Raw genomic sequence first — 13,703 nt, 5'->3', positions numbered from 1 at the left:
TTTTCTCTCGATCTCTTTATTTTGTCTGCTGTGTTTTTAACATGCATTTAAAGCTTAAATAGTTAACTAAGATGTCTTGATATTGTCGGAGATGATATAGTGATCCATGATCTGCTGCAGTTCAGTGTTTGTCTGAGAGTATCTGGCCTCATAGTCTTTCATAACAGGAAGTGTCACTTGACGTGCATCTAAGACATGATGAAATAACAGTGACAAAGGAGTGCTCAAAGAAGCACAGCTGTATTCCCATGCCAAATATAGATGTGTCTTTTCTTTTTGAACGTTTTGGCATGAATCCCCCATGGGGTCAAAGGATATTTGTTTGTGCTCACTGTGGGATTCATTGGACATTATGACCGATCTTTGGACATTTTTTAGTTGTACTGGCTTTTTAGTTGTAATAACCCATGTCATGCTTCATGGTACATAGGGGAAATAACAAATGATGAGACAAGAGTTTAGTAAACTAATTTCCAGAAACAAACTTAAAATGTTAAAGATTCATGTATATCTTTCAAGAAAGAAGCATTTGAATCCGAGCTCCTTGCTATGTTATTTGTGATTGATCACTGTCTGAGAAAGACAATTTCATGTCTTCACGAATTTCCAGTTGCCATTTACACACACGCCATTTACACACACACACACACACACACACACACACACACACACACACACACACACACACACACACACACACACACACACACACACACACACACACACACACACACACACACACACACACACACACACACACACACACACAGGTACATCAAAGACATTCAAGATACAAAAGTCTATCAAATTGCAAAATACATTACACAAACATCATTGTTTCATGACCCAGTCCCGTTTTTTTTTTCACACACTATAGGAATGTAAATACAGTATTTTAAATGGCCCCTTACATCCTTGATAAAGTACTAGTTGTCTTATGGATGTGACACATGACTTTGATAGGCTATTATTTTTCTGTCATTTGTACCCTAGTTGACCATATGAGGTAAATATCATTGATTATTTTAGCTATTTATTATGTTCAGACTAACTTCTCAGACTTACCATGTGACATTTTGGAATTTTAGAGACACTGTGAATCAGATATTCAGTTCAGATTATCTGTGGTCATTTTTGGACAGTGTGTCAGAGTTTACTTACTGAGATTTTAATATAGGCAGCATTCTGTCTTTTCTGAACTCCATTCGTAATAAAAGAAAAGAAAAAAGAACACCTCGGCATGACAAGTGACTAAAAAACACTGTTTCTGTCGGATATGGACCATAGTCTAAAGAATATTTTCACCATGGAAAAAAAATATTTTACTAACAAGTTTCAGGTAGAACTTAAGGTCAGAGAAAGTTTTGCTGAGTATGACAAAATCCAAAAGGGAATGGGAGGTTACAGTAGCTGCTGCATGTGTCGCTGTCATTCAAGTTAGTCAGTGTGCTGTGGTATTGTAAGGATAAATCCAGACACACAGATGCCATAACCCTCATGGTTGTAACAAATCAAAACTACTCAGATGCGGTTGTAAAAGTTTAGTGGATTTGTTGTAAAGAAAATTACCTTGTATGTCCAGCACAATTTCAAATCATCCTCAAAATTTGAAGTTTTTAAAAAGTTACATTAGGCATCAAGACAATTGCTGATCCAGCACAGTAATTTGAATTTGCCTTGCTGTCAATCACTTTATATCACTTTTTCATAAGTTCCTCAGAGAACTTATGCTTGTAGGTTCTGGAACTGATTTGATTGTCCCTAACTATGGGAGATTGTTTCCTTATAGCTTTTTAAAATATTTTTTGTTATTATTTTTTTTAAAGCACTGACTATGCTGACTATGGTTATAATTAATTGGACTTTATTATTTGCATTGGATTCTTACCTCCTTCTGTTCACAACCCAATCAGAACAGTCCTGTGACCCATTTTAATGTCACCAGCTGAGAGTCATTGCACATATAAAGTTAAGATTGATGACCAATCAATCATAAGTGTTTTTTTCCTTATTTAAATATTATTATTATTAATACACACACACACACACACACACACACACACACACACACACACACACACACACACACACACACACACACACACACACACACACACACACACACACACATTATATATACAGTATATTACACCTTAAAAGCACAGCAAGCCCTATGGAACTATGGATGTCTGATAATTCTATAGCCTAATACTATTTCCATCAAATGAGTGAATCTAGGCTACAATATATCAACCTATTAAAATACTATCCATTATCTTTCAAATCAGTGAACAATCAAAGGAATGCAATGCTAAGGTGCTGAGACTATTATTACTTTAACATTAATGCTAGAATGTCAGGTTCATGTAAGCGTCCAAGAAGAAACCCCCCCTATAAATCTATTGGTGGTGGACTCCAATGCTCTGCTCACGAGGCTGCAGTTCTATTTGGGAAGTTGGCAGCTCGAGGCAGAGGGGCTTTACTCTCGCGACTCTGGAATTATGAACAGCGCTGGTCCGACCAGCATCTTGTTTTGAACATTATTCCCACTGATCTGAGACCATGGAGTTCGGAACCCGTATTTTCATCGCATTCCTCGTTTGCCAGGTAGGCGCGAGAGATTTCATTCCGTTATGTTCAGGAATATTTCTTGAGCTGCTACTCAGTTTTTTTTTGTTGGATTAATTTAGCGTAGTTAAAATTGTGAAATTATTTTGTGAGCGCATTGCACGTATTTACAACTCAGTTCCACTGAGATAGCTGAATGCCACGACAAAAAGAATAGAGATCAGTGTAATGAAACATTTTATTCTTTATTTCTAATAATGTATCACTGTAGCGATGTCTCTAGTGCATAACGTTGACGTCAGACGTTTAGACAAGTCTGTTCGTGTGAATAAGTCTAATGCACTGGGATCAGATGGTTGCAAATCACGAGCAAACTCAGTCTCAGATCGCATCTATATTCCGCTCAGCTCTGAAGTTGAGCGCTCCTTTGGCTCCCTTCACCAGGAGACATTCACGACGGGCTGTCTCACGGAGCCCTTCTTCATTCACAAAAGACAGCAAAGTCAGTAAATGAGCGAACAAATAAACGATTCAAGACTCACACAGTCATTATCTAGTTATTTGATATCAGTAAAACTAACAAACCATTAACGAACAAATGAACTATCAACATTAAGATTCCGTTTACTTAAGAGAGAATGCAATCCAAATGCGCAAGATCGAATAATGACAATCAAACAAGTATAAAAAGCGATTAACCATCAAAGTGCCACTTTATTAAATTCAAACGAGACTAATAGGTACATACAATAAGTGATTGATTGCGTCCCTCTTTAATCGAAGAGTTGAAATGAAATAATCGAAATAGATAAACGAAATAGAGCGACTAATAAAATAACCCCTTGTTCACTTCAAACAGCTGGATTCAAATAATGGAGCGTTTACAGAATCGATTCAGTTCAGTTTAAGGTGTTTGCTGTGTTTTGAAACATTGAAGCTGGTTTCTAGTTTGTCTAAGATGGTCATTTGCTTGATCAAGCTGGTTGACCATCTTGGATCTGCAACAAAACTACTGCTACAAGTGGTCAAGCTGTCTATTGGGACATTTGTAGCTTAACCAGCAGCTAATGACCTGATAACACCAACTAACCAGCTTAGATCAGCTAGAAACCGGCTACCATCTTTACCAACTCTCTCCTTTTGGTTCCAGTAAGTATTTTTTTTTTTTTAACGTTTTTCTTCCCTAAATCAAAGCGATTTAGAACCGCTGTTACAATCGGTCACCCGAGGCTGTTAATACCAATAGACAGTCAATATTGTCTGTCTTGTTCTTTAAATGTGCATTACAGTAGTCAGTGGCATAGCCAGTTGGGGGTGAAGGAGACATTGATATGGCCTCTTGCATTTAGAATGCTGATGGCTCATTTGTAAGCTACTGCTCAACAGTTAATTCCTTGTACGGGATAATGAACAACAGGTGTCCTGGTTGTTGGTGTTTTTCCCTCTCACAGATGAAATGCCTTTATTTTCACAGAAAATTATTATAATGCTCAAACTCTGTCAACTCATAGTCCTTAAATGTGACTGCTGTGGCCCTAGATAACATTTGATGGACGTGTTCTGTGTTAGATAAAAGTTATTATGTATTACTTATTAGTACGTAAGGTAATTTATAACTTTGCGTGCCCTCAGCATGCGAGAAGGCGTTGTACATTAATTGTTCACTATTTAATTTAAATGCATCTTTTACTGTTTATCGCACGGAAAACTCCTGGCGTTGTGCGCAGCTTAAAAAGACACTTTATTCTGGAGAACTTCAATAAATCTATCATTGTTCACTTATTATTAATACTTATTAGGCATTAGTCACTTTTCAGCTCTTCTTAGATGCTTCACTGGTTTATTACTTTTATAGCTGTGAATCATCTCAATGCTCTGAATACTCAGGGAGTCTGTAGAGATTATATCACGTTCTTTTTAACTATTCATTGTAAGCAAGATGTTGTCTATGTGTTTACCTCCCCTATGTGATAAACCACCACCTAAATAGATTATAGCTTCATACAATGCTCTCTACATGGTCGTCTTGCCCTCACCGTCTACCTGGCCGGCGGTGCAATATCTATTTTTTCCCTCTGGCTCCGTGTGTGATCAAGTGAGAAGGATCTTATTTATAGTCGCGCAGGTAGGGAGCCAAGTTTCACTTGCGTATCGGAGCCTGTGAATTTCCCCCTCTATAAATCCCTGTTTCCAAAATGAAACGTTAAGCAGACGCGAGCCGCTGCAATGATTCAGAATAAGCGTGGGATACTCGTGAGGTGCAGGCATTTATCTTTTGCTCTCTCTCCCCCATTGCTTTTGTGTTTTATTTTATTTACTTTTCTATTTACCCAGTTTCCCCCAGCATGGTGTTAGGAAATGGGAAAAAAGAAAGAGAAATGGAAGGGAAAATATTTTCCCTCACTTGCTGTAAGATCCCTAAGTGGCGAGGATTCTTCGGGAAAGAACATGCTGTCCAATATCTCAGGTAATAGATAAGTCAGTGTGGCCATTTAAAGTTCCGAGAGGATGTTGTTCGCTCCAGGATGCACATATTGGCTTTAAATCTTGTAGAGGCCACACTTAACACTTTTGAATTGCTATCTGCATCCCTTTTCCCCTTGTGACGACCTTGTGCTGTGACATGGATGGTGCACGTTTGATGACTTCGCTGACACTTATGTGATACTCCGGTGATTCATCACTCTTAATGAGAGAAAGAGGCGCTGCTTTAGCCTGGTGTCATTTCTATTTATTGCAAGGGTAACAGGTGCACATTGCTTCAGCCAGGGCATAATGCACAAACAGACACACACAATCACACTTTCCCTTTAGTCGCAAAGCCTCAAGGCAGTCATGCAGAAGGGCTAGCTTCAGCTGTGTCCACTCTGTGTGTCTAGGGTGCTCATCACCAGCTACAGAGTGCAAGTGTGTGTATATAGCATCCGTCCTCAGCAAATGGCGAGGTGAGGTGTAGAAACCCTGTTGCTTGAGATTTTTTGACTCCATACTTGCGATAAATTAGGTAGGAATGGTCCGGAATGCCGTTACAGTACCTTTGATTAAATAAGATAAACCCTGCTCTCTGTTCCAGCGAAAAACTAAATATTTTTGATCTTGATCTATTGGTAAGCAGTAACAATTTGGCTTTTGTCAACTAAAGCTAAAACTAAGTTAATGAAAATATTTAATTAAGCTGAAATAAAATGAAAATATAAGAATAATAAAAATATAAAATTTTAAATGTTGCTTTGATAACTAACTAAAATAATACTTTGTTGAAGTATTAAAATGACTAAAACTGAAATTAAAATAAAGCAAAAAAAAACAAAAAACCTAATAAACAAACCATACAACAAGTCATTAAAACTTAACCAAAATTTTTAATGAAACCTAAATATATAATAATAAAAGCTTTTTCAAAATATGAATGAATACTATGACAGTATTTAAATAATACTTATGGCCGACCAATGAATAGCGATAAACCAATAAATAGCGATAACCAATAAACAAAAATATTAAAATCTTTACAGCTTTGTCTAAATAAATAAAAAAAAACAAAATACTAAAAACTAAAATAAATCATTTTAAATATTATACATTTACTTTGGTGTCAATATGAAAAGAAAAAATGAAAAATGGATATTTGAGAAAAAAAGGATAAATGTGTTTTTCTTTGGCTTGCAGAATGGTGTAGTTGCTGCATTCACTTGCAGGGACTAACTGCCAATACTATCTTGAACCTGGTCCTCGCAATGACCTTAGGTGACCTTGTACTGAAGCACAGAGATAATTTGGGAGGTCTGGTTTCTATTTAACCTTGCAGAGGACTGTACTGTGACTCGTACGCTCATCTTTGAAATGCGCCATTAGGAGGAAGCTTGTGTTACCAGAGTGAGAAATCTTGATTAATTTGCACACTAGCTATTGAGCACAATTCGCTAAATGAAGGTCTGGTAATGATGGAGATAATGAGAGCACCCAGTCATTAGTACTGCAGTGGATCTGAATGGATCGCTCCCTGTGTCGACCCTCCTTTGTACTCGCTACTCATCCTCTACCAAGGTCGCTGCTTTTGCTGCATAGGTTAGGTTTGATTTTTGTCTTAATTGCGTAACTCCTTCATGGCATGTTGTGTGTGCATGTGGGTTATAGCTGATGGTGAATGGGTGATTACAGAACGCTCCTGGTGTTGATGTTGCACTTGTCTACAGTCTCAGAGGTCAAGACCCACTGACCTACAGCATCTCCCTTGGCTCCCAGAGTGGGAGCACAGCGTATGTAGGAGATTTATTGTTAAGGCACACATTTGTGTTTGGCTTCTATGTAGCCAGTGCGTTTTGGAGTAGGCTCTATGTCAAAAGGCTTGGGTAATGTGAAAGAGATATCAAAGCATAAAGATTTGTTCAGAGACGGGTCAATAATTATTTGTTTGTAGAGACTTTTTAGACTATAAATTCACTAACTACTTAGGCTGCAAATGCTTTGAAGATTCATAAATACACAGATAGATACACAATCATTCTGAATAATTTCTTCATCTCTTTCTAAATGTGATTGTGGTTTAGATTGTGTTAACAGACTTTCCTTTTCCTCTTCCTTTCTCTTTTCTCCCTTCCTTTCCTTTCCTTTCTTCTTTGTGTGAGCATATTTTTCGTACTTTAACTCTTTCTTAGGTAGCATATGTCTTCAAATTTACCACCTCTCTGGCCATTTTGTAGTATTTCAAACTGTTTTTGCATCTCCGCAATCAAATATGGCAGTTACATGTCACATGCCAGGTTTGACATCAGTGTCATCTTTCGCTGCCATTTTTCCTTTGATAGCTACGGCGGAGTGTGACTTTTTAGCAACCATCGAATCGATTACAATTTGTTGGAGAAGTAATTTAATACATGTTGTTTGCTTTATTTTATTGTTGATTGTTGCTATTTATTGTATTATGATTTTGGGGCTTAAGCACACCTTTCCCTGTTTACTTGAATTTTATGGCATGAAGTGTCCTGGATAAGTTTCACTTTTTGTGTTTTGTGTCAAAAGAATGAAAGCAATAGATTTGTAACTGCATGAGGGTGAGTAAATGATGAAAGACTTTTTCATTTTTGGCTGAACTATCCCTTTTTGAGATGTAAGCAAAGGTGAAGATAATAGACAGTATGTCCCAGAGCTGCTCGCTCATTTTGACCAAGACCGTATCAGCAATTACAACTCATTATATGAATAACTGATTTGAAGACAGTGACAGTCTGGGGAAAACTAAAGCTCATTTGTGTTCTATTTTGCTCCATTTTTTAGTGCAAGAGTTGCATTAGAATCCGCACATTGTCAGTCCTCTCATTTCACCAGGTTCTATCCATTCCAATTGCCCTTCTTTTCCTCTTTCTCAGTCTATCTTCTCTCTGTTTGCATAGATCATCCCACCATCAGACAGATAATTGTGAGGAGAGCCTCAAAAGCCTGGATCTTTAAATCCACTTTTAAAACAGCGTGTGGCATGCCAGGCCTGCAAAGTGTCCCTGGACCGCCTCTTCCCTTAGAGAGAAGTGGAAATTTTATATAATATTCTTGAATTTGCATATTGATTCATAGGCAATTACTACTGGAAACCTTTCTTTCAGATTATTTAAAACCACCCAGACGGCCTAGTCTGCATAGCCAATCCCAATATAATTACAGTGGCTTGTGCTGTAAACACAGACAGCTCTATTTGTGACACTGGATCTCACTAGTTGGAAGAAGTAATTAATTGAATGGTATCCATGTGGCATTTGTCTAACTCTTTGTGTTTGTTGTGTACGGTGACCTGTGGAGCCGGAGGCAATATGAGGATTTGTATCAGAGACATGCACACGTACAAAGACTTCACAGCGAGAACAGCCGAATGTCACGGTAAACATGATACGTGTTTATCTCTAGATGCTTATGCTGCACAATTTCTTGTGTATTAAAGGGGAACCAGAGAATACTAATGGTAAGAATAATGGGAGTGTAACAGAGGTGTTCTCCAATGTGTGTGCGTGCATTTTTTGAGAGAGATGCATGTTTTTGGGTATGATTGATGACAGGAACAGAGATAAATGGAAGACAGAGATCCGGTTTGTGATAAGCAGACAGGATGTGCCCTGCAGTCCTGACCACCGCTGTTCTGATCTTTCTGTCTTTCATATTTCATGCACACAATCATAAATGTAGATCTCATAGTCGAGTAAAAATCGGAACATTTTTGTTGAAAATATGAAACGTCATGAAATTAAGCCTTAGAAGTCATGGATATTTCCATTGTAAATATTTTTTTCTAGTTATGCTCTGCTCTGAAAATGTGTGACTTGATATGAGCAACTTTTTCCTCTACATTAATAAGTTTTTATTTTTGGTTTGGATATTTTGTTTTCCAGTGTTGCTTTAGCTTTAGCTGGTTGCTGTTGTCCTCGCGTGAACTGTAAAACCCTCTCAGAAAGGTTGTCCTCAAATTCATCAACTTTAAAGCACCACCACTCTGGCCATTTGTTGCATTTTTTTTAAAATGTTTTTGCACCCCATCACCATTTTTCTTATACGACTTGTCAAGTTAAAAAAAAAATCTAACTTTTAAAATCATGAGAGACCCCTTGTTTCTGTTCCATTCGATTGTAATCCATCTAGTTAAACGTTTCTAAAGTAAAACTGCAATTGGGTTCAGGTGAGCCGAAGCCAGTCTAATTATTCCGTTTTTCTAAACCGGTGTGATCAGTCTTGGCTGGTCCCTGGAGCATACGATCACACCGGTGTGATTAGAACGGTCAGTGCATCACGTGATCAACTGCTAGATTCAAACTGCTTTCGCGCGTTTGCTGGCGCTGAGCCAGAGAAGGACCCACTCAGTGCTGTCATATATTACAACTATTGAGTGTTTTCAACCACATCATGTTTATTTTAGGTTTCAGACATTTAAATACACACAAGTACTAGCAAAACAATGATTTTGAGTTTGTAAAATACACACTGATGTCTATGGAAGCGGCAATAATAATCCTTTACATTATAATAAGACGACACGTTTTATTCATATCAGATAAACATTGTAAGTAGCTTTACATTTGACCCTATTCTTCTCCCAGTTCACCGGCCACTTACTTTCATGCATTTCGTGAGAAGTGGAGGAATTGACGTGTAAATCCAACAGATCCGATTCTCTGAACTGTGAAACAAACTAACATGGCGCCGCCCATCGCGCATACAGCTCAACTAACGCGATCGTTATAAAGGTGTTTAAACATCAAAACACTTGGACATATTTGACAATCGGAATATCAGTGTTTCATGCTATAGCTAATACATTTGTGAATATTTTTAATAAAAAAGGGAAAATTACCTAAAAGCAGATCATCATTCATTCAGCGCTGTGTTGTGGTTGCGCTGTGTCACGTGACAAGCAATGACGCGTCACCATGGAAACATTAAAGTGACAAGTTCTAAATAACGGTCGCCTTGAAAAACTCACGCTGGGGGGGTCAGTTACAATATTTTAAACTTACGTGTGAAAAGGTTAAGCACGATTAATCAACTACACATTTAGGCTCTGACTAGTCGTTAGGCCGACTGAGTAGTTGATTTTGACAATACGCCATGTTACACATCCCCATAAACCCTTAAAATTCTATTTAATAAAAGTCATCCCCATCTAAAATGATAGATTGCTTTTCCTCCCCGCATAATCTAATTGGACGGCAATATTGAGTGCTTTGATCTGCTTCATCTTGGCACGTTGCTGTTTTTTAGCATTGATTACAGGAGATCAAATCAGCCAACTAAACCCTACCTTGACTGTAATCCTTTATTTTCCTCTTTTGCATTGATCTCTTCCCTATATGGCTTTCGTATGCCTGCAAGAGAGCCTGAACCTCAGCTGGGCTGTGATTAACACCTTCCCTCCCTTCTTCAGAGCCATGTCTCAGACAGGACTTAGGTAACTGGCAGAGATGTGAAGGGACATCAGGTTCCACAGGACTCTCTCTCCCTCTCTTTTCCTAAGTGTTGCTCACTCTGTTTTCTTTAATTTGCCATGATTCACAGCAGATCGCCACAGCTAAGTGCCACATCTGAGAGAGATGTGGCAAATCAATCTCTGCCTTGCAATCTCCCCTCCCAACCCCCACTCTCAACACCTGCAGTTCTCACACCCGCCTTGTAGATGGCGATATAGTGCCAGCAATTCTGAAGGGACACTGCCTGCTACACAAAAAACAACGACAGGTGATTATGAGCACCTCTGAGTGAGTTTGTTTGCCAAAGATCTAAAGTAGATTAAACAATGTATTTGTTTAGAAGAAGATCAACAAGTGTTCAGCGCTGCTGACTTCTTGGCCTTTGTAAGAGTTAATGTAAGATAGACCTTTGGGTTTATTGTATTTAATGGAGCTGTTGAGTATGAAGAAAGTGCTTTTTTCAACGCTGGCTCTTCTTCTGAGGGCTAAAGTTCAACTGCGTCACTGTAAATGCAATCAATTCCTCATTCTTCAGTTCTTTTTTCTTCATGGTAGAACAGTATTGTGTGTGTGCGAGTACAGCAACTTACTAGAGCAAATTTATTTGCCTCTTTAACGGTATTCATTCAGCATGGCAAGTCAAGTGTACTGTATTTAGACCCACATTTAGAAATTATTATTCTTAACACCCCTTAAAGTCCCCCTGTAGTCACTAATTGTATCCCTTAAAATGACCAAAATTACATATTTAAAGGTTTTTTTTGCTTGAAAAAAATTCTCTTGCCTTCAAATAGCTTGAATGTAACTCTGCACCCTTGCCTCATTCGTCATGCCTTAAAATACCTTGAATATAACTCTGCACCCTTGCCTCATTCGTATGCGGTTTTATGAATGCAAATTAGCCCTGCCTCCACTCACTCACACCAGCTCAGAGATCCACATGTTGACGTGATTGTTTACAAGGTAGTTTGTCACGTCAGAAACACCAGCTATTTCAAACCGCGTTTTTGAGACTGTCTTTGGTTCACTGCAGTTTTAAGGAGAAAATACTCAGCAATGGTGTTGACTTATGAATTTGTACATGGTTTGTCTTAAAGCATATTAAAACACCATAAAAAACATTAAAAGCTTGATTTTACCACTGGGGGACTTTAAAAAACAACAACTTCATCTTACATTTAGCTTACTGTTCAATCACATGTGGAAAACGAAGCCATTACCATGAACATTGAGGTGGACCAATTTTTTATTTAAATAAATTAAATGGAGGATTTAAAGCGATATAAAGAAAGAAGAACATTACAACTTATTGTAAACTCGTATGACTAATATTCCGAAAACGGCTCTATATGTTACATGTAAATTATAGCCTAAATTTTCTGAAATGGCAAAATTTGACAGCGTTTGCATCATTGGATATTGTCTGACATACTGTCTATCGTTTTACACTTTTATCGTAGTTTAGCTAGGACTCTTCCACCATTTAAACTGAAGTGTTGCACTGGAATTCATGTTTGCTTACTGTAAACCATAAAGCCCTACTTCTTTGATTTGATTGGATACCTCAATCGTTTTGACTTTGATAAGCCTAAAAATTTAACTTTATTCTACAATTTGGTATGGCCCTGGTTGTATAGAATTCAAAAGTGCGTACACCTGTGCATTCCATGCAAATGCATGTTGAGTTTATTGATGTATGCAAATACATTAGCAGCGAAATGGAAAAGAAATGTTTCAGGGACATATTTGGAGGGAATGAAACACCCTACACTGCTAAGCTCTCTCTCTCAAGACGCAACCTCCTTTGAAGCATTTCTAAGAAAAGAAGACAAATCCTCTATCCCGAGAAACCTTTTCTTCTCCACTATAAAAACTGGCATGATGCTGATGTGGCATGGAGCGATTGTTGATTAGCGTATCAGAAATCTCAGTGTTTAAGCGGCTTTGGGGAACTATTTTTGGGAAAGGCTTCTGTTGTTGTGGATGGTTGAAAGGGACACCGTTTTGAATGTGTATTTCTGTAGTTGGGTGTCAGGCGAATTGGCCCTCATCCTCTTAACCTGTCACCCACATGCACATGCAGCATGGTGCCGTTCTCTCGTATACTTCTTCTTTCTCTGTGCATCTGTCTCTTTTTGTCTTCAGTCGAGTCACAGAAAGTCCCTTGAGGCACAGACAGATTAGTTTCTGCGAAGGCTTTATAATCAGAACTTTTGAATGGGTCGACAGCGCTGTGAAGACCTCATTAGACCTTGAAATAAAGTAGAATGGATGTACTTTTACTAAAAGTATTAAAGTAAGGACGCTGCATACTTCAGAAACTTTTTTTCCCGACGGGTAAACAAGCGACAAGAACAAAGAATCCTTTGTTTTCTCTTGATGAATCAGACATCACTACTGAAGTGCGAATTAATATTGTCTGCACTTCACACAGTTCTAGTGCAGAAAGCAAATGTATTCCTTTTAAAAGGAAGCTTTTTATTGTTATTTCTATTGTGAAATATATACACAGATGTTAACGTGTTAACGTGTAGTGATTTGCTTCAAGATTGGACTTGGATTGGATGTCAATTTTTTTTATGTTAGCCTATATGTAATTCCTAGTGCATTTTGATTTGAGCTACAAAACTGTTTATAATATTGTGCTGTTTGTGATGTGCTGAAATGTAAATGTGCATATGATATTTTGGACTAATGATCAATTTAAGTCATATTTCACCAGGAATCTACATACTTGTACTATTGATTTTTTTAATGGCCCATAGATTGAGATTCATTGACTCTAAACAAATAATTTTTTTGCAGGTCGGACACCAATCACTGTGTGTCAATATGTCTGCCCTATAACGCATACTTACTATTTTATGCCTTTTAATATTTTAAGTAGTGTTTTCATTAGGGGTGTGCATTGGCACTGCCCTAACAATTCGATTACGATTCACCAGGTAACGATTCGATTCAATTTCGATTCTACGATGCATTGCAATCCATCAAAATTCTACTGCACACAACAAGGCAAATTTTTCATCAGTCATGACATGAGGCAATACAAGCAGTCAGATATTGAACAACAGTTTTTATTGGCTGCTATGTGTGTATTATAACTCTCCTGTATCTTTGACATAAATGTCATTAAATAAAATAAAATTGAGTGGTACAGAGTATTGGATATGGCATTTTCAAACCTGA

General features: G+C 37.8%; 1 protein-coding gene across 2 annotated transcripts in view; it reads left to right on the top strand.

The window, feature by feature from the left end:
- The first annotated feature begins 2,407 nt into the window (after window positions 1-2,407).
- Window positions 2,408-13,703, top strand: part of cdh13 (cadherin 13, H-cadherin (heart)) — a 426,287-nt gene continuing 414,991 nt past the window's right edge. The window contains exon 1 of one of the 2 annotated variants that reach the window (XM_077193535.1): window positions 2,408-2,607. In XM_077193535.1, the coding sequence (XP_077049650.1) occupies window positions 2,563-2,607 (45 nt within the window). In that variant the 5' untranslated portion in view covers window positions 2,408-2,562. The remainder of the gene's footprint in view (window positions 2,608-13,703) is intronic. The other variant, XM_077193536.1, reaches the window with a different exon arrangement.

This window comes from Siphateles boraxobius, unplaced genomic scaffold (assembly GCF_051911475.1).
Source record: "Siphateles boraxobius isolate OS27281-9 unplaced genomic scaffold, OSU_SipBor_1 31, whole genome shotgun sequence".
Lineage (NCBI taxonomy): Eukaryota > Metazoa > Chordata > Actinopteri > Cypriniformes > Leuciscidae > Siphateles > Siphateles boraxobius.
This window is presented reverse-complemented; position numbering and strand designations above follow the sequence as displayed.